The 21,199-nt window shown below is 37.6% G+C and overlaps 4 protein-coding genes across 4 annotated transcripts; 2 read left to right on the top strand and 2 right to left on the bottom strand.

Moving 5' to 3' along the window:
• Positions 1 to 144: 144 nt before the first annotated feature.
• Positions 145 to 1,256, bottom strand: LOC115998641 (RING-H2 finger protein ATL74-like). Its single transcript, XM_031238262.1, has one exon. The coding sequence runs from the start codon at positions 965 to 967 to the stop codon at positions 464 to 466; it is 504 nt and encodes a 167-aa protein (XP_031094122.1). The 5' UTR covers positions 968 to 1,256; the 3' UTR covers positions 145 to 463.
• A 7,384-nt stretch (positions 1,257 to 8,640) lies between these two features.
• LOC115998468 (transcription factor RF2b) lies at positions 8,641 to 11,412 on the top strand. Its single transcript, XM_031238052.1, has 4 exons — positions 8,641 to 9,222; positions 9,994 to 10,126; positions 10,489 to 10,573; positions 10,785 to 11,412. Exons 1-4 carry the CDS (start codon positions 8,777 to 8,779, stop codon positions 11,162 to 11,164), a joined length of 1,044 nt encoding a protein of 347 aa, XP_031093912.1. The 5' UTR covers positions 8,641 to 8,776; the 3' UTR covers positions 11,165 to 11,412.
• A 482-nt stretch (positions 11,413 to 11,894) lies between these two features.
• Positions 11,895 to 14,407, top strand: LOC115998941 (superoxide dismutase [Mn], mitochondrial-like). Its single transcript, XM_031238610.1, has 6 exons — positions 11,895 to 12,270; positions 13,064 to 13,110; positions 13,186 to 13,311; positions 13,441 to 13,497; positions 13,644 to 13,721; positions 14,005 to 14,407. The coding sequence occupies exons 1-6, from the start codon at positions 11,982 to 11,984 to the stop codon at positions 14,113 to 14,115; spliced, it is 708 nt and encodes a 235-aa protein (XP_031094470.1). The 5' UTR covers positions 11,895 to 11,981; the 3' UTR covers positions 14,116 to 14,407.
• A 159-nt stretch (positions 14,408 to 14,566) lies between these two features.
• On the bottom strand, positions 14,567 to 19,221 carry LOC115998940 (alpha-galactosidase 3). Its single transcript, XM_031238609.1, has 15 exons — positions 18,911 to 19,221; positions 18,552 to 18,610; positions 17,633 to 17,689; positions 17,515 to 17,549; positions 17,134 to 17,237; positions 16,935 to 17,007; positions 16,604 to 16,662; positions 16,454 to 16,519; positions 16,267 to 16,350; positions 15,988 to 16,052; positions 15,818 to 15,900; positions 15,411 to 15,501; positions 15,249 to 15,307; positions 14,981 to 15,121; positions 14,567 to 14,871 (listed from the first exon to the last, which is right to left on the bottom strand). Exons 1-15 carry the CDS (start codon positions 19,114 to 19,116, stop codon positions 14,758 to 14,760), a joined length of 1,296 nt encoding a protein of 431 aa, XP_031094469.1. The 5' UTR covers positions 19,117 to 19,221; the 3' UTR covers positions 14,567 to 14,757.
• Between the last annotated feature and the right edge of the window lie 1,978 nt (positions 19,222 to 21,199).

The raw sequence follows: 21,199 nt of genomic DNA, 5'->3' as shown, positions 1-21,199 counted from the left end.
AGAGTTGTCGTTACCTCTGATCGGCTAAGGTCTCCCAATCATCTCCAGGTTTTTAGTGGGATTCGAATATTACATTGTTATTGGAGTAAGACTTTAAGGTGACTGTTCGAACCAACTGAAGTAGGCTCGTAGAACCCCCCAATCAACCTTAACAAATGCTAGTTCATGTATTGATCTTATGCAGTTAGGGTGACAATACAGGTTTCCTTAACTTTGTTGAATAATTTGTAGAATTTATGCAACAAACTCACACCACAATCAGTACATGACCCAAAAAAAGAAAAAAAAAATCCAAAAGCCAAATTCAGGACGCATTCCTACCTTTCTATCTCTAGTTTTTTCAACAAGAACCAATAAACAAAATCTGCAGCACTTTGATTGCCCGCCGGCGGCGGAAAATTAAACAGAATCCCCAAATTCCTCGGCTCTCCCATCGGAGTTGAAACTCTCCGGTTTAAGAATCTTACCCAGCCTCAACATCCGCCGCCGCATCAGACGGCGGAGGCTGTTCAATCAACGACTGCCGGCACGTCGGGCACGAGGGGTGCGCCGCCAGCCACACATCAATACACCGCACGTGAAACCCATGGTGACATTTAGGCAAAACCCTAACCTTCTCCCCATCCACAAACTCCCCGAGACAAATCGGGCAATCCGTCGCCGGAATATTAACCCCCGACCCGTAAACCGCCACCGGAATCTCCTTCAAACTGCTCTTCTTCAGCCCGCCTCCCGCCTCGCCCTCCGAATCCAAACCAAACCGCCTGCTAAACCGCACAGCACACCTCACAATCGAATTGAGCCCTAGCGCACATAGCAGAGCACACAGCAGCGCCGCCAAGATAATCACCATGTTCGTATCGAAGCTCGCTTCATTTGAATACCCATTCCGGTGCGGCGTTCTGCTGCTTTCATTTCCGGGTCGGGTCTCCAGAAATAACCTGTTGGGGCGGTGATAAAAATCCATTATTATTGATTCAGGAAAAACTGCAGATCGGAGAGGTGCCGGAATTATTGAAACGACGGAGACTGGAAGAAGGAGAATTGTTGGGAGGGGAAAATGCGCTTCTCGTCATCATGGGCTACAAGATGTTGCCGATTAATGACGCTTCCATTCAGCTAATCTTCAATCATACTGAGATTCAATTCGGAAATATATATATATTTTTTTTATCTTGAAAGAGAATTCAAATGGAGAGTGAGGTTTAAGTTAGTGTAATTAGACTATTGAGGATTTGACATGCATGGACCTTTTATAACCAAGTAGGGGATAATAGGAGAATGTGTTCTAAAAGATAATATATATAATTCTAGTTAAGTTTGTATTGCAGTTTGACTCTCTAGGAGCTGTTTGGTCCTTTTATGTTTTTAGTTTGTGCATATATGATTTTTTTTTGGTAACAAAAGAAGCTCAGCAGTCATTTTTTAAAGTGTGTACGAAGTAAATCATGCTTTGTTATTATAACCTCTAAACATGGAGGTAAATCAATCTAGGTTATTTATAGTTGATCTGTTCAAATCAAGAAGACAAAAGTGTCACCCCACTAAGAGTCGATCTTGAAACCTTGTGGAGTTGTGGTTTATGGTATTTTTAATTTCTCTCAAAGTGCAATTTTGAGTAGCGACTAGTCCGGTTAGTGATTTTTTCACACCTAATTTATCTCCTTATGATCATTTGAGTCTTACCCAAAGCACACACCAAGTATCGATCCTAACTTGACTTGGACTATATCTACCTGTGGCTTGACCCATCGCAAAATGTTTAACATATCTACCATATGTTTAAATTTTGTAGTCGATATTGAAAATATAATTCTATTGGTATGTTTGAGAATGTGGGTTATGGTTCATGATTCCACCTAATTAATTAAAATTATTTCTTTCACAAAAAATAATGTAAAAAATTGCAAAATTCCCCAGCATCAAAATTAATCCTTCTCCCACTTTAGCACTCCTCTATAATGGCATGCCCAGAAGCCAATCAAGCCATTCTCTCTTTTTTCTCCTTTTCGCTAATATTATTATATAAATCTTTTGCACTCTGGCGTCTTGATTTTGATCAATGGCTTTTGTCGGATACATGTTTAAACAACAGACAGTACGTATCAAGGATTTCGTCTGTAAATCTCAAGTTTACCTCACTTTAATCATTTTTTGGTTTTTTGCCTTTCTTTTATAGTAGTAGATTACGTAATTGGTCCTTGTCCTTCACTGCACTTTAACCTTGTTACAGACAAGAAAGCCGGTCCAATGATGTCTCTCCATGCCATAATAGTTAAAATCTTTGCCTCTTTACACTGTCATCAGTCTGTCACATATTTAAATTTCACTAAATATATAGATGATATGGCAACTAGCTGTCTTGCGAGAATGTGTAAATTGGTGGCACGCACGGATTTAGCACACTAGTTCATTAAGTAATATTTGAGAAAAAAAGATTAAGGTTCGAATATCGGCAACGACATTGTGAGGATTATGCCTAAAGTAAGCAGATCTCTTGTGCGCACTGACATTTAAGGTTGTTTGCTGAACCAGTTACCGTGATTTACATCATTCATTTAAGATGATCAAGATAGGAAATTAATGAAAAATGTGTTGGCATTTATATAAGTACGATTGTGCATTTGAAAACGCTAGATAGTGCATTTGCAAATAACTGCATTGTACTCGGAATCTATAATAGTGTACTCACGTACGTGCGCTATTAGTTATATGTGGATGCACTATCAAGCGCTTTATGTAATTCATACACACACGTATATTTAATAATCTTTTATAAGACAGATAGCATCGGGTACTCAATGAGTCAATGTAATTAAGTATTTATTGTACCTGATATTATTATTGTACATGGTAGAAAAGTCTTAGTATATATTTATTAGTGTTTGAATATTTGGTTTGTGTGTAATTTGTTTTTGATAATGTATTTGCGCTCAATTACTCGCAGCATAATAATTAATTTTAAAGAAAATAAAATGAAGAAAATTGCAATCCACCAATATGGTAGGTTAAAACTTTATTTCAAACACCTAGTACATGTACTATAACACATATGTCTATTTCATCTACATAAAATGTTTAAATTTTTTGGTTTGAGGTAGCTATCATAAAAAAGTGTTAAACCAAACAAGAAGAAACTTAGTACGCAATAATGTCTTTGAGATAGTTATTCTTAAAATAGGTCCAATTAAGGGCCTTGAGTAGTAGCTATAGTAATAATGCCCTTGAGAGAGATGTCATCAAGAAAGGCATAACCAAACTAAATTAGTCTCATCACATAGTAGGTAGTACTATACGTGGACTCACAATAAAATTAAAATATGTGGCAAAAGGGCCCCAAAACGTTGGTCTAGCAAATGAAAAAACTCATTTAAGAGTTGGTTCTATCGACATGGTGGGTATTCAATTCCTGTCTTCGAGCATTGGAAGTTTGGGTTTGGATTGATTTCCTTGTACAATTTGGTGTTGAACCTGGATTATGTTATTATGAGCACATTCTCGTATTAAAATATTACAGATTTACCCATGCACACTTTTAATTATGGCCATGTTTGGTAAATGGCTGTTAGCTGATTGGGTTGGTTGTTTGGGTTAGAAGGTATGATTTGTTGATAACATTAGCTGATTGTAGAAAGTTGTTTGATAAATTAGCTGTTAGCTGATAGCTGTTTGGTATAATTTCTTTTATCAAAAAGCTAATTGAAAAGGTTGCTTTGAGTAGCCTTTTGAATTTTAGCATTTTGGAGTTACAAAAAGCTTATTAACCAAACCACTAATAGTGGTCAAATAAGCCAAAATTGACTGATAGGCTGATTATTTACCAAACAGTGCCAATATCTACGATTTTTTGTCTTTCTCTATCACCTAAAAGAAGACATCATTTAATTAGATTTTGTCCCACCACACTACCCCTGTTCCCAAAAATCTTGTGTAGTACAAATATTTTGAGGTTGTGAGAGGGACACACATAAAATTGGATGAAAGATATATACATATGAATGATGAGAAATCTTGTAAAAACAGCAGTATGATGTGTGATTACAACTTACAAGAGTGGTGTGGTGTGGTGGGTTTCCGGTGTCTTATGGTAGAGGCAATTGGTGAGAGGACTAATATAAGTCCATGGGCCATTATGGCCACCCAATTTGGCAAATTAAAGCAAACATTGGTCCACAATGCCTGCATCATTAATTTAAGATGGACACATGTCTTGTTCCTTAACAACTCATTGTCTCTCTTACAACATCATATATCCCAACACTATCATACCTTCATACTCATATATCTCCTACCCACCTTTGCTTTTCAATCTAATTGGATCTTCATTCTAACAATGTAAATCAAATTAGTTGGATGTATAACCAATAGGAATGAGTCTAGTGAAAGACATCTAAAATTTTGATGTAACATATTATACAATAACGTATTGTAATTGAAAGATGCGTATAGTGCGTGTCTGTCGAGGAAGATGAGAGAATGTGACAAGTAGCTTATATGTACTATATATCTTATTACCAATGGTAATTGCCATTAGTCTCACACGATTTTCTTATTGATTAGTTTGGAGGCAATTGACACTTAGATTTTCAATCTTAAGTGACTTGCTATTTAATACTTATTATGTTCCCGTCTATGTTATCTACTTATCTTTTTGGAATTGACTTGGGTTTCACACAATGATAAGCTTTGGTAAACTTGGGTTTGACCATTTGAGTCAAGAGCCATATATCCAACCGTTTTTTATTGATAAATACTTATGTCTCATTTTACCTTTCATGTTTACTATTTGTTGGTCAAACCAATTTATTTTCTTTGCTTATTTTCTTTAGTATTCAATGTAGTTTATAAATAAATAAATTTGATATACTAATACTAAACTTAACATTATAAAAATTTGAATTAAAAATAACTTTAGTCAAACCGTTAGCTGAACGAGACACATAAAATGAGACGGAGGGAGTGAGAGTTTAATTAAATATTAGTTATTATAGCTAACCTAAGTTTAATTTTAATCATTATTTTATTAAAATCTACAACATGAATACAACAATCTTATTGTTTTTTTAAAAAAAAAATTATTAGAGTGAAGGATTGCATTGTTATGCACAAAAGGTTTAGGGCTATACTTGGGAGAATGTGATTAGTTATTGGACATATATAATCATGACGAGGATAAGATAGCAGAAAGAGTTCAAGGAAGTAATAATGCGACATAATAAGTTGTTAGATCTTTTGTCTAGTAATTGTAAATCATGATTGATTACAACAAATTAGTAGTAAATCCTAATGTTTATCTTGTAATTATATGGATCCAGTTGAACATGACCTAATTATATGCTAAGCCTATGTACAATAGCTTCCCTACTTTAAGGAGCCAACATGGCTAACAAGGTCAAAACATGTGTGCCGGGGATTAGGGCATGCGATCCATCAACCTACTAGTAATGACTAGGGGTGTAAACGAGTCGAGCCACTCGCGAGCCGCTCGCGAGCTACTCGGTCAAAGCTCGGCTCGAACTCGGTCAACTTCGAGCTCGAGCCGAGCTCGAGCCGGCTCGTTAAATAATCGAGTCGAGCTCGAGCCTAAATATTTTAGGCTCGTGGCTCGTCGAGCTGCTCGCGAGCCACACATATTTTTATATAATAATAATAATAATAATAATAATAATAAAAAAGAGTAAAGACATAGGTACAGTTAACCCTAAATCAAAAGCTTAAGCTTAAGCCGCCACTCACCATCAGCATACCTCTCCTCTCACCTCTCACCTCTCAAGTCTCACCTCTCCAGTTCCGGTCTCCACCTCCATTCCTCCCACTTCCCGTTTATCCCTCACGGCAGCAGACGACGCGATAGAACGGCAGCAGACGAAGCAGCAGCACGAGCCACCTCTCGCTTCCGTCGCTGATGCAGCCGAGATCGACCAGCCTTTGGCCGCCGCCGCAGCAGAGATCGACCGGCCTCTCGCCCACCGCCGTTTCCCGCAGCTGCAACAGGTTACATTCTTGTATTCTTGGAACAGAAATATACTACTGTTTTTTTATAGAAGAAATATACTGTTTTTTTTTTTTTGGATAGAAGAAATATACTACTGTTTTTTTTTATAGAAGAAATATACTACTGTTTTTTTTTTTTTGGGAGAAAAATATACTACTGTTAACTGTTAAGTGCTGCTATCTTGCATTCTTGGAACATAAATTGATTAGTGTTTGGAAACATAAATATACTACTTTTTTTTTCTAACATAAATGAGTATACTGTTGTTAAGTGCTGCTATCTTGTATTCTTGGAATAGAAATTGTGTTTGGAAACTTAAATATTCTACTCTTTTCTGCCTTCGTGTTTGGAAAAATATACTACGTATTTCCTTCCTGCCTCTGTGTTTGGTAACTAATTTGACCCCAAACTGTATACACTAATAACTGTTTGGACTTTCGATTATGTTTTGGTGTTTTACTGATTTGTTTTATTATTATTTTCAGTAGTCATGTCCACTGAAAGTTCATCTATTCCGCAAAATACATACACTTCAACTAGAGCAATTGGCGAAAATAATGAAACAAACACTGAGATGAAAGGACAAGCTGGATCATTTGAAAGAATAGAATTACAGTCCAAAGATCATGATACACAACAAAATGAAGAAACAACAAGCCTACAAGAGTTTCAAACAAACAAGAGAAAAAGGACCTCAAGTGTTTGGGATGATTTTACAGTTATTGGACTTATGATTATTTTGATGTATTATTATTAATGTATGGATACAACAATATTATTATTAATTGATGCATGTAGTTAATTAAGTCAAATTTGAGCTCGAACTCGAGCTTAATTCGAGCCATGACGAGTCGATACTCGGCTCGAGCTCGGGCTTGAGTTTGAACACTCGAGCCAATCGAGCCGAGCTCGAGCTGCTCGAAAATAAGACGAGCCGAGCTCGAGCTTCATTTTTTTGAGCTCGATCGAACTCGAGCCGAGCTCGAGCTCTCATGTTTCGAGTCGAGCTCGAGCTCGAGCACCCCCAGGTTCGGGCTCGGCTCGGCTCGTTTACACCCCTAGTAATGACATTGAATCGAGCAGTGTAAGTCCACGTAGGATTATGAACTTTGGACAAGGTACATAATTCATACTTATAAAGTACATAATTTCATAATATAAGACACATACATATGTTATATATTTACTTATTTTTCAAATCTGATTTTTTTTTTTTGAGACAAGAAACAAATCTGATTTAATTAGGTACATAATTTGTGTTTATAAGCACAAAATTTCACAGCACAAAACACATAAATTTTTAACATAAGACACAATTATTAAATTGTTTCAAGTACATAATTATACCCTTAAGATAAGAATTTTATAACAGAAAATACAAAAACTCACGACATGAGACATATACAAATTCACCTGTGTCCACGGTGTATTGTGAACCTTACTCTATAGTATAAGGATTGGTAAAGTATAATGTTCAAGCTATTCATTATTTTGGGCCTGAAATGCAGTGATCATCATTCAAACTATAGGACCTATTTATATGGGCCCTAGTTTTAAAAAATCTTAGTGGCCCCAATATGGTGATCCATCCATTAATCCCAAAATTGAGCCCACAATAGGCCTACTTCATAAAGTCACAATCATTATTGCATGGACCATGGTTCACATAGCTGTATGGATCATAAATACAAAATACATTTTTAATATACTAAAAGTACATTATTTTTGTACATAAATTACATTGTTTTAGAGTACATTATTTAAGTATTGAAAGTACATTTTTAATGTACTTTTAGTATAATAAAAATGTACATTATATTAATAGTCCACACAATAATTTGCCATAAAATCAAACCAATATCCCTATTTTTTGAGTTTGTTTAATAATATTTATTTATAAATAAATATAAAATTGAATCTTAAAAAGATTATTACAAATACTTCGTATTAACTTTGCTTTTAATCGCCAACTACCATGTTGTGTGATAGCGTATTGATTATCATTCCAAATGAGTGGTCATAGATTATTCCTTGGTTGAAAATGTAATACTTAAACTTTGCTTTTAATCTAGTAAGTTCTAATTAAATACTTCAATTAGTTCGCATTTTGGAGTTTCCCTTTTTCTTTTTTCGGATAACAAAGTATGCATAGTCATTATCCGATAGTATGTATTGTCTAATAACTCACAAATTATATATGTGAAGTAAATCATGGTATGAAAGATTCAATGCCACAGGCTCGACTAAAAATGTGGTCATATTTCATCCATTCAATCATCTATTTCCAGACAAAATTTTATTATCTGAGTTGTAGTTTACTTGTAATCTCTTAATTGTTTAAATTTAGATCATAACAAAGTAATTGAAATTTTGACTTTCAACACAACAATTTATAAGCAAACTATTAATACATGTTTGTCGTGATTAAATTCGAGTTCAAATATCTTAAATAGGATTTTGTGGGAGGAGAAAGTGGGTAAAATTTGATGGAAAATCATGTTAAAGTAAGGAACGTTTGGTTCAAGTAATTTTAAATTATCTAGGTAATTAGAGTGTGATATAATAAAATAAAAAAGAATGGTTGAGCAAAAAAGAGTTAACCAAACGCGGTGTTGGTGTTACATTTAACTGTTAACTGCCACTGCTGTACTACACTGTAGAATGTAGATAACTGCGTCTGTTCATCTTGGACTCCAAGTTGAAAGCTGCTGCTTTTGTTTCGTCTTTTACTTTCTGAATCTCAGAAGAAAAGGCGTCACCTTACACTTTGCTAACGTCACAATGCAAGATCCGTCAAATCCAAAGCCGACGACGAACCAGACGCCGCAATTTCCCTCTGCATTGTGGCCGTCGCACCACCGGAGAGCTCACTCGGAGGTGAACTTCCGTCTGCCGGAGGATCTGGATCTGGCTTCCGACCCGTTCGATGCGGCGCCGGCCGGCAGCTTCGAGGAGATCGGCTCCGAGGACGATCTGTTCTCCACTTTCATGGACATCGAGAAGCTCGGCGCCGGATCCATGTCCGCGGCGGCCGGAATCGACAATGCCGGCGCCGGAGGCGCGGCGGATGATGGAGGCATTGCATCGAACCGGCCGCGCCATCGGCACAGCAACTCGGTGGATAGCTCCAGTTTGCTGCTGAGCGAGAGTGCCATTGAAGCTAAGAAGGCTTTGGCTCCTGAGAAGCTGGCTGAGCTCTGGACCATTGACCCTAAGCGAGCTAAAAGGTAGCTGAGAATTGAAGCTTTATTTACTGTGCTGTAATTTCTGCAACTTCATCTTCTTCACTGCTTGTTCTGAATATGAATCGCTGATATACTTTACTAGTTTACTGAAAATCTGGAAATTTAGATTTTAAAACTCATATATGGAGTGTGTGGTAGATCTTTTAGAGTTTAATCAATTCAACTTTTGAGTTTTTGATTTACTAGAGAAATCCGTAGTCATTGCTATGTTAGGGTGTACACGGGTAAAGTAAATCAGTCTAGATTGTCCAACCAGCTAAAATCAAAAAGTCTATAGGTAGGAGAGTCGAATTTGTATCCTTGTAGTTATCACATCAATAGTATGATTGGCCCTCAACTTTTGAGTTTTGACAGTAGCTTTTGATGAGTTTTCTTTACTTTTCAAGACTGGGCCCAAATGATTTAACCTTGTCTTTCTCATATTAAATTTTCACCTGAATTATGAACTCTTCTTAGTCCATTCTGCATAAAACTGTTCGTCTGAGATCTGGGTATTTCTTGAAACGATCTTGCTGGTTTAGAATATGGAGCTGTCATGTCTTATGTTTCTATCTGTTAGCTGCAATGATTTTATATTCAGCCTTGAGAAATTGCAGTTATTGTCTAGTTATGATCACTCTTTAGTCTTTCCCCCCTGCAACTTCCTGGAGTTGGGTCATATTCTTGTGATCAGCTTGTCATGCAATGCAGTTTGAAATAGTGTTTTGTGGATTTGGAGCTCTATGGTTGTCTGAGTTTTTAGGCTTTGTTTAGAATTCTGGCGAATCGGCAGTCTGCAGCTCGATCAAAGGAGAGGAAAGCGCGATATATGTCTGAACTCGAGAGAAAAGTTCAGACCCTTCAAACCGAGGCAACCACTCTTTCTGCTCAGCTCACCCTGTTCCAGGTTTGTTGCAGTCTCATCCTTTGCTTCAAAATTCTGACAAAATGGGATGGTATGTATGATAGCGTGAAACCAAATCCAATACAGTCACACTGTGCATTATAATGTGTTATATGACCTTTATAATGTTTGCCAATGCATGCTTGGACTGTTTGATAAACCATTCGTTCCATCATGTTTCTGTTCTTGTAATTGCAAACTATAGAAGAGAATGCTTCGGTATGATAATCATGAGTTGGAAATAACAATTCATGTTGAGTTAGTACTGTGAAATCTTTTACTTTCTTGAAATATTTGTTTCTTCTTTGAGCAAAGAAAGCCTCCAAGATCCAATCGTTATAATTGGCTCTCCTTTTCTTCCACAGAGGGACACGACAGGGCTTTCAAATGAGAACACCGAGCTTAAGCTTCGTTTGCAAGCCATGGAACAACAAGCTCAGTTGCGTGATGGTATGTGCCCACCAAAACCTGGCTTTTTTACCTGATTTCCTTGCCTTACTGTCTTATGCTTTTGCGTTTTTTATGACCATTTCTATGCTGTTTTGCGTTTTTCATGACCATTATGGTTCAAATATCGGCCATCCCGATTCTTGCATCTTGAACATCATTCGTGACAATGATTGACAATGTTGTTGTATTTTTGTCTGTCCCAAAAACACAGCTTTGAATGAAGCACTGAAGCAGGAAGTCGAGAGGCTCAAAGTTGCTACTGGGGACATAACGTCATCTTCAGACGCATACAATCTGGGAATGCAGCACATTCCTTATAATCAGTCTGCATTCTTTTCACACCAGCCACAGCCCGGGCCAAGCGAGTCCCAGAACATGAAGATGCCACCGTTCCACCCTCTCCAGCCACGCTCATCGGCTCCCCATTACCCAGTCTTGCTGGCTTCCCAGGCGCAAGGCCTCCGAGATACAATGCAGCAGCAGGATCCCCTCGGGCATTTCCAGAGCCTCGACATCAGTAGCAGGGGTTCTCATCTCATGAACTCTGAGGCCAATTCCATACCTGCCAGTGAAAGCAACATTGCGTTGTGAACATAACTTTGTGCAAATGCCCCCCAATCCTCTCTGTTGAATTGTTCATAGACTGACAGACACCATGTTTAACATCCAGGAAGATAATTCTTCTTCTTCTTCTTCATATTCTTTTGATTTGGCCTCCTGCAGCTTGAGCAGGATCATTCTCAGTAGCTTCTGGCAATCCTGTTATTCTTTGTTGTTGTGGCAATGGGCTTGGAATTTTATTTAAAATAAATTTTGGTACATTGGAGTTTCTTTTCAAATTGGTTGTGCAAGGCTTTGTTTTCCACTCTAATGTTTCATACTACAAATGCCAATGTTAATCTACCCATTGATTATGTTTCAAATGCTTCAATGTCTTATATGGCCAAAGAGATATTTGTCAAAGTGTTATTCGCTGATTAGGCTCACAAGAGTTTTACATACATCTCGCACTTTTAGGTAATTATTATGCACTTTCTCGTAAATCAAAGTGTTATTAAAGAAGTATTACCACTCCTATAAGAAAAGTAAGCACGGAAGGACGAAAAGTGCAACGCGAATGATAACTTAGGGATGAAAAGTGAACATGATTAACACTCGGGGATGAATTCTATAAATACCTTATAATTTAGGGATGAAAAATGCAAATTTTTCCTAAAAAATATAAATTAAAAAAAAAATAAAAATCCGAGTCTCCTCGTCGAGGCGGCGAGTCGACTCAGAACCCACAGAGATAAAATACCGTCAACACCTTACACCTACACAGACACTCGTTTTGCCGTCTCACACTCTCTCGACTGCTCGATATATAGTAACAGAATCTCGAAGAAGCAGGAAGAGTATACCCACAATGGCACTTCGAAACCTAGCCACCCGAAAAACCCTTTCCGCCACCGCGCAAGCGTTCCGGCAGCAGCTGCGCGGCTTGCAGACCGCCACGCTTCCTGACCTTCCCTATGACTACGGCGCCCTGGAGCCCGCCATTAGCGGAGAGATCATGCAGCTCCATCACCAGAAGCACCACCAGGCCTACGTCACCAACTACAACAAGGCTCTCGAGCAGCTCCACGAGGCCATCAGCAAGGGCGATGCTTCCGCCGCCGTCAAATTGCAGAGCGCCATCAAGTTCAACGGCGGAGGTCCATTTCTCTCTCTCTCTCTCTCTCTCTCTCTCTCTCTCTGTATCCGTATATTTGCAGATGTATTGTTTCAATTTCGTTTTAGATTGTGTATACGGTTGCATCGAACACTGGTTTTCTCGGAGTGAATTAGATGTATTTTGTGCATTTCCGAGTAATTAGGTTTAAATCGGATGGAGGATAAGCTTTTGGATTTTCTAGGAGAGGTTGTGAATATTGCTAAGGCTCTTTCAGCATTGACAGTAGGCATTTTCTATATCAGATTATCAATATTCTTCCAGGAAACGAAGCCAAATGAAATTTCTGTTATCACATTCATTGAGACCCTATGCTTCCACTTTGATTGTTAGATTATGCATTTTATGGCCGATTACAGTTATTCAAATGTTCATGTTCTAATCTCACTTCCAACCAACGAGTATTGCACAAATCAACATGCTAATTGCTCCTTAAAGCATTTCAGCATCTTACTAGTTATTGCTGTGGCTCTTTGAGCATTGACAATAGGAATTTTCTATATCAGATTATTAATATCCATTCAGGAAACCAAGTCAAATGAAATTTCTGTTATCACATTCATTGAGACTCTATGTTTCCACTTTGATTGGTAGATTGTGCATTTTATTGCTGATTACAGTTATTCAAATGTTCATGTTCTAATCTCACTTCCAAACCGACGACTATTGCACATAACTTATCAACATGATAATTGCTCCCTACAGCATTTCAGCATCTTACTAGTTATTGCCATACTGCTTGTTTTTGGGTTAACATGGTTTTACTTCCAAAACAGGCCATATAAACCACTCAATTTTCTGGAAGAACCTTGCCCCTACTCGTGTAAGTGAATATCCTTTATACTTCTGTTCTTATTTGAGGAGAAATTTATATCTGACTGCTAAAATCTTATGACAGGAAGGAGGTGGTGAGCCTCCGAAGAGTTCTTTGGGCTGGGAGATTGATAATCACTTTGGCTCTTTAGATGCTCTGATACAAAAGATGTCTGCAGAAGGTGCTGCTGTACAAGGTTCTGGCTGGGTGGTAAGTCTCAAGTTCGTTTATTTTGAAGTTTGTGCTTAGTGAATTAGTGGTTTTATTACAGCTTTTGATGCGTCTGATTCTTTTTTCACCTCTATACTTTTTTCGAGTCACAATCTCTTGTCTATGCAGTGGCTGGGTTTGGACAAAGAGCTGAAGCACCTTGTGGTTGAAACCACCCCAAATCAGGTATGCACCAAACTATTTGTTTCAAAAGGGAGAGTATGTGGCAGTATGGCCATTTATGTATGTGTATTTATATACAATTCAGAAAATTTCTCTATTGAAAATTTATTTATGATTTTTCCTGTTCTGTAATTGATTCTGTATTCCAGGACCCTTTGGTTACTGTAAATCCAAACTTGGTTCCCCTACTGGGCATAGACGTTTGGGAACATGCATACTACTTACAGGTCATTCCCTTGAACTTCTACAGCCTAATATCTATTTATATATGAAGTACACAATACACATTTTGTTTTATGCTGGTACAGACAGACTTGCCAGTTCTTTCCTTATCCCCAAAATGCAAATCACATCGTTATCTTCAAAACAATGTTATATGCTAGGACACATGGTAGCATTTTGGATGCTTACCTATGTTTTTAGTTTATGACCGTAATTTTGGTAAAGTTAATTCAACTTTGAGGGGCACTCTACTTGTATTGACAAATATGTTTTCTATTTATAATGCAGTACAAGAATGTGAGGCCGGATTACTTGAAGAATATATGGAAAGTTGTGGACTGGAAATATGCATGTGAAGTTTACCAACAATTTACACCATTGCCTGCAAGCAGAGACTGATCACACCAGGTGATACAACACTCATCAAGGTGCCCGAGTTTCTTTAATCTCGTGGGATAAAATAATGCTAAGTTAACTTTGCTTCGGCTTTCTGCTGAACTGTTGTTGCTTCTGTTTTCTGTGTAGTGGTAAATAAATTGTTGTATTTGTGAATTTTGTTGCTTTTAGCACACTGTCACTGTGATGTGAAACTTATCACTTCAACAGAGTTAAAATTGAAAAATGCAGCAGTTTTTCTGCTAGATAGATTATTGTTGTGGTCTCTCTAGTAAAAGGTGATGTGTTTTAGGCATATTCAACTCCCCATGGTAGCTTCTGCAATTCAATTATTAGTTGAGTAAATCTTGTGTGACGTTAAAATGTACCTAATGCTTTGAGACAGTTTAACGAGACTTATTTTATCAAATGGGCTAGGCGATAAATGAATAGGCAGACATTTACTTGAAGAGAGTTTTAGGCAAGTGATTCGATTCCATGGCTAGCTTTATTTCTTCAACAGTGCAACCTTCCCAAGTCTTTAGTTATATTATTACAAGGCCATACATTCAACTAGCTAGCCAACACCAAAACATGAGTTGCATACATACATAGATACAGGTATTGTTCCCCTCTAGTACAGTGAAACCACAAACATCACACTCATCACCATGAAGAAGAGCTAGTCACTGTCTGTGGAGTGAAAATATATAGCTCAGAGCCATGAGACTTAACCTGGGCACTGTAGGATTCCACGGCATTTGCTGAAATTTCCTCGTGCTGCATTTACAAATAGCGAGGATAAGATTAGGTGTAAAGGAGGTTTTATCTAAACAAACATTGAGCTGCAAGCAGAGAGTAGATTTTACTGGTGGCCAAATTTGCTCACCTTCCACAAGTCTCTTATAGAGACACTGGCAGAGGATTCAAGTCCGATTACATCCCAATGGGCAGTAATAGTTTCATCTTTCGAACATCGATTCCAAAATGCCACCACCAAACGATTCCCAGACAAAGGTCCTGCCCAAACCTGGACTCAACAATTAAAACTTCTTTATCAACCAAAACTCCATTCTTAGCCATACTAATAGTGATCCTCTCTAAGTTGCCATTTACCACCTCGAAGGGCATAAGAATTAAACAGTGCAAAACTATACCTCCTGGCATCCATTTGCTCCAGAAACTGAAACTTTCCTTCCTTGAACTCCAAGTGGATCTGCAAACAGGCGAAAGACAGGCACAAAACATCAACAACAGTAAAGAATAGTCTCTGGACTCCAATTCTATCTACACCCCTATCACAAAAAGAAAAGAAATACCTTGGTCTACGGCAATAACCTCCGTATTGCTGAGAATCTCAAATGTTTCGGTGGTCATGTTCCTTACATCACAACCAATTATAAGCGGAGCCTGCATAACCAGATGGTAATAATCTAAGTTCATGAAGTAACTCCCACAGCCACGTCAATTGGATTGATGCTCCTTTTTCAAAAGCTAGTCAGTGAACATCTATATCTGTTCCTTCCATCATCATTCTTATTCAAATTCATCCATTGCATTGTAAAATAGTTACCGCCGGATAAAGAATTAGTTTTCAAATACATTGCATTGTAAAACAGTTACCAGATAAAAGAATTAGTTTTCAAAAATATTAGAGTGGTACCACTATTGCTAAATTAAACAGCCAAACAAAACAAAAGAGCACAACTTTTGAGTTTGGGAATACCTTCATCAATGCCCAAATGCTAAAATGTGCTCGGTACTCCTCATAAGTCATGCCCCCATTGCCAACCTCTAACATATCAGGATCTGCAACAAATCCAAAGATTCAGAACTCAGATCCTAAATAACCATTATATCTTTACAAAATTTACGGATTTAAGCTCATCTCTCTACCATTCCACCCGCCAGGACCAGCATATGCTGCCCACTTATTGTTGATATCAGCAATCGCTGTCATGCTAAACATAACACGTAATGAACCTCAATCAATACACTTATATGTCAAGTAAGCTACAAAGGGTAAAGAATAAAAGTGCAAGCAAATTTGATGCTTAAAATCCAGCAAACTAGCTAGGATACCCGTGTCTATCTAGAACACGGTCTATATAACATCACAGCACAAAAGAGTACTATCTACTGCAATAAGAGACAAAGATCCCAAGAATTTAGAACCTTTCCCATGTATCTTCAATGTCTTCTGTATTACGCCAGCTATTTCCAACCCCGTGTGCCCATAATGCAGGATCATCAACACCCCTGTCAAATTTAATGAAAAAGAAAAAAAAAAATCAACGTGTTTCCAAGATCCTGGATAGTGCCCCTATTACAAAAATAGCTATTGAGGTAAACTGGAATTTACCAATCACAAAGTGCATAGAATACTGCACGTCCACTAGCATTTAGGGCATCACGCATTGGCGGGTATCTGGGAATAATCAAACCATTCTTGTCAGCATACCGAGTCAAAGGTAAATTAACTAAATTTAAAACTCAATGGACAAGAACATACCTTTCCTTTGGCTCAATGCCCAGATTGTAACAGTTGTCATATTTCAAGTAATCAACACCCTGAATAATGAAATAAATCAAAATAATATGAAATACTGATAAGCAACGGTGAAAGAAAAAAATCTACATAGAAAAGAGAAGATGAGAGAAATGAGATTCAAGGGCAAACTAGAAAACTTAGCCAAATTCCATGAATGAAACAAGATGGTGAAAAGGAAAATTAGGTTAAGCCCCCATTAGAGTTCCACGAAAACTGAATAAGATTTCTTAACAAAGAAACATAAACTAACCCAAGATGAATAAGATTTCTTAATAAAGAAACATAAACTAACCCAAGATGCCCAAAGTGCTGCATCATCTTTCTCATGATATAGCGATCCAGCTCGAACTTGACAAGTAAAAATCCTGCAAGGTTTGGTTTGGTAAAATTAATTCTAGAAGATGATACAGCTGAACCACAGCTTTATGCCAGTGAATAATATAAAAAGCGTTTGAAATGGTATAACAGAAGATTCTGATCATTTGCCTTACCCAGCATCCGAATAGATACCAAGTTTGAGTCCCTTCGCATGGACATAATCTGCAAGAGCTTTAATTCCAGATGGAAAAGATTTTGGATCGTTAACCAATTCACCCTGCAGAACTAGTAACCAAAAAATGAGATTCTTCATCTGAAACAAATTTTAGAGTACTTCTTTATTGTCTCAGTAATACTGTAATTAGTTTAACTATTGTGTCACAAATTGGTCAAACTTCTAACTAAAACTAAATTTATTCGCACAAAAAATTAACACACTTCATGATGATGGCAAGTCCTTCCCTTCACAATACTTACTGAGCTTCACACAAACAAGACTTGACTAAACTTTTAAAATTTACATCCATGAGAAAGTTGGTATCTGAGCAACTGACCTTTGAATTCCTCAATGGAGTAGACCAACAATCATCTGTCAAGGAGATTAGTCAATCAGAGTGTTAGTGTCAACTGATATACAAGTGAACATGCACGAGAAGTATTTCAGAAGCTCACCAATGTTGACATATGTATAACCCAAGCTCGCCAAACCAGATGAGATGAGCGCATCAGCTGTCAAATAGTGATTAGGCATGAAATTAAAAAATAACAAATAAAATAAGTGAGCAGACTGTAGCCTGAATTTCAGAACATCAAATCATAAATATTGGATGAAATTTCCCAGGTGCTCTTTGACACCCTCACATCTCCAGAAAGAACACGGCACAATACAGTTTCCAAGTAATGAATTCAACTTATACAACTAATAGTTCATCACAAACCAAGACTTTTTCACAGCTAAGTCATGTATTTTTGGTTTTCCACACCATTTTACTGGTCAATCAATAATCTATTAATAGCCCACAAGAACAACTTAGTTGGTTTATAGGTGGTAGATGATGGGTAAGGACACATAATTGAGCCTTCCTGGGTGGTAGATTATGAGTAATCTATTAATAGCCCGCATGAATAACTCAGCTGATTTATGGGTGGTAGATGATGGGCAAGGACACATAACTGAGCCTTCCTGGGTGGTAAATTATGACTTATGAGAAAGGGCACATGATCCAATCCTGTCAGCCACAGTGTGGAGTTACACCCAAATATCCAATATGAGGGGCTCCTTGTGGGCACCAAGTATGGTCCTCCTGCCTAATGGGCCGCTGAGTCGTATTCACTATCCTGTCGGGTCAGGGTGTGGGCCTTGGGGTTGAGGTCGTATTTACGACTCCACTATCCTGTTAGGTCAGGGTGTGGGCCTGGGGTTGAGATCGTATTTACCACTCCACTATCCTGTCAGGTCAAGGCGTGGGCCTTGGGGTTGAGGAAATTTGCAGTTAATCTATTAGTAGGACAACCAACACACTAAAATGAGAATTCCATCTCATCTCAGTGGGTTTCAGAAAAATTTGTCAAAATAAAGCCAAAGCATTACCTGTTTCTCTTATGATTGTCTCGTTAATTTCGCAGGCAAATAGGTTCCAGCTGCTCCATCTGCCCCAAAAACACAACCAAAGTCAAAATTTCTGAATTAGGAATAAAATCACCAACAAGCCATACCCAGAACTTGAATTTCACAAGAAAACATAAAACCTGCTAACTTAAACCAGTAAAAATAATATAAAATAATCAAGTCTGGACACAAAAGCTCCTCCTAGGAACTTCACTCGCATACATAACCTTAAAACTATATACATCTTCCAGGTAAACGCTAATCGATGAAATAGTCGAAAACAATTGCTGCCCCCATTTGAGGAGCTGAAAATAAGAAGAGAAGGATTGAAAATAGATTACCCCATTTGAGGAGTGTGAGCCAAGCCATTGTCGAGCTGAAGAATACCGTACTTGGAAGTATCATAGACATTGGGGTTAATAGTGGGGTTTCTCCCTTGTTGGATTAGCTGAAATGGGTGAAGTGGCAGCTTTGTTTGTGCGACAGTCCAGGAAATGGCGCACAGAAGCAGTGCAATGGAGAAAACGCCAGCGTTTGTCTTTTCCATCGTTTGATCAGAGAAGTGTGGAGCTGACTATTCCGGAGAATGAATGAAGAGTGTAGATAAAAGCGGAAGAAGAGTTTAGAAGCAACAATTATGTCATCCCTTCAATGCATCACCATCTATGTTTTGATGATTTATAATATAAATAATTATAATATTTGAGTGACGAAGAAAATCAGTAATCAGAAATATAGTTTGTCAATTCTATCTTATAATCTTAGTCATTAAATTAATTTATATTTGACAATTAATTTTTATCAATTCTGTGACAATTCTCATAAGGAATTGGATTTATAACTTTATTGTTACAATACCAATTGGACTTACATTTGCTTTAAGTACAAATTTTATTTATTTATTATGTTTAGTGACATGAAAATTGAAAGTTCATTGATTAAAGCTCTATCATGATGCTTGAGTAATGGATAACACATCTAACAAGCAACCTAATTTGACACAAACCTAATCCTAAAATTGTTGTCTACGTACTCAAATTACTATAAATTAAGTTTTCCTTTTAATAATATTATAATCTCCAGGTGTTAATAATATGAAGCTTCACCCGCCAGTGCCACCCCTCAGCTCCAATCGTCGTTTTCCTCGAGAGCAGGGTCTGGGTGTTTGTCACCAACTACTATACATCACTACTTAATTATTTGAACAGGGAATCTTCCAGATATTCTCCATGGGATCCCTCATCCCTATCACAAAATGCTCATAATCCTATGAACAAATTTAGATTTATCTAGCCTACTTTTATGTTGGCCCATTATAGGGTAATCCAAATATAGCTACCTTGATCAATTTATGTATATTCAGGTAATAAATTATGATAGGTTAATTACATGTATACAGTCTGAATGGCATTTTAAAGAGGATTCATAAAATATGGATCTTGATCGATGGCATAATTTGTACTATGCAAGTAGGTAAATTGTATCATGAACCAATGCCTACAATAACATTTAGATTATGTATCTGTAGTTGATAGTTACTGTACCTGTAACTATCATACTATGTGTCAACAATTATCAAGTTATTTATTTATATGTACAGCTGTTAACTGTAGGCATATAACCTGTTAACTAAAGGTACATGATTTTTGTATCAAGGTCCACATGCTAATATGAACCCTGGTCTTTGGTACGACAATTGTGCCAAGTATAGACCAATTACAAATGGGATTGGTTCATATGCCAAATTATAAATGGGCTTAGTCCTTATGAATCATAGCCCAATTAGAAATGGGCTTGTCTAATAAGAATTATGGCCCAATAATAAATGGGCTCGGTTCACATGAGTATAACCCAATTATAACTGTGTTTAGTCATAATAAGTATGGCCCAATTAAAATGATCTTAGAACACGGGTGGATATATCATATAATTCATAAGATCAAGCTGTCAACAACTTTCATGTAAGAACAGGACGCAATAAGAAGATGAAACAAACTACCTTAAATTATACATAAAAATCCTGGGAACAACGTACGTACACGGTACATGTATATTTACAAGCTACAAAATATGATCGAGTATATCATATAATCACGTTTATACTGTAAATTCAATCCAAACAAATTCATATAATCACATTACATACACACTGCAAATTAAATCAAAATCATTATATAATAAGATAAGAATGAAAGAATTATAGGAGCTGATCGATCGAGGAAAGGAATAGTATATATGGCAATAATCTAGTTGTTAACTTCGTTGGTTCCCTTGCTCGGTCCGGACGGCGGCAGCGTTCCTTTCGGCAGCATGTGCAGCAGCGACATCACGCGCTTCTTTCTCGCGTCTGCAACTCCCGATTCTGAGATTCCGGCGGCGGAGGAGGAGGCGCCGCCGCCGCCGTGGTTGTCCGTCGGGAGTAGTAAGAGTTTGGAGGAAGATCCGGCGGTGTGATGGCCGCAGAGTGGTCTGGCTGTCGATGATGATGAGAATATGATTAGAAGGAGGAGGATGAGAGAGATTGATGGTGAAGAGGGTTTCATGGCGGATATGATGAGAGAGAAATGGGGGATTTGTGTTGCTGTGGTGATCTGAGTTGAGATTAATTGTTATATGACTGCACTTTGCTT

Source organism: Ipomoea triloba, chromosome 12 (genome assembly GCF_003576645.1).
Source record: "Ipomoea triloba cultivar NCNSP0323 chromosome 12, ASM357664v1".
Taxonomy (NCBI): domain Eukaryota; kingdom Viridiplantae; phylum Streptophyta; class Magnoliopsida; order Solanales; family Convolvulaceae; genus Ipomoea; species Ipomoea triloba.
This window is presented reverse-complemented; position numbering and strand designations above follow the sequence as displayed.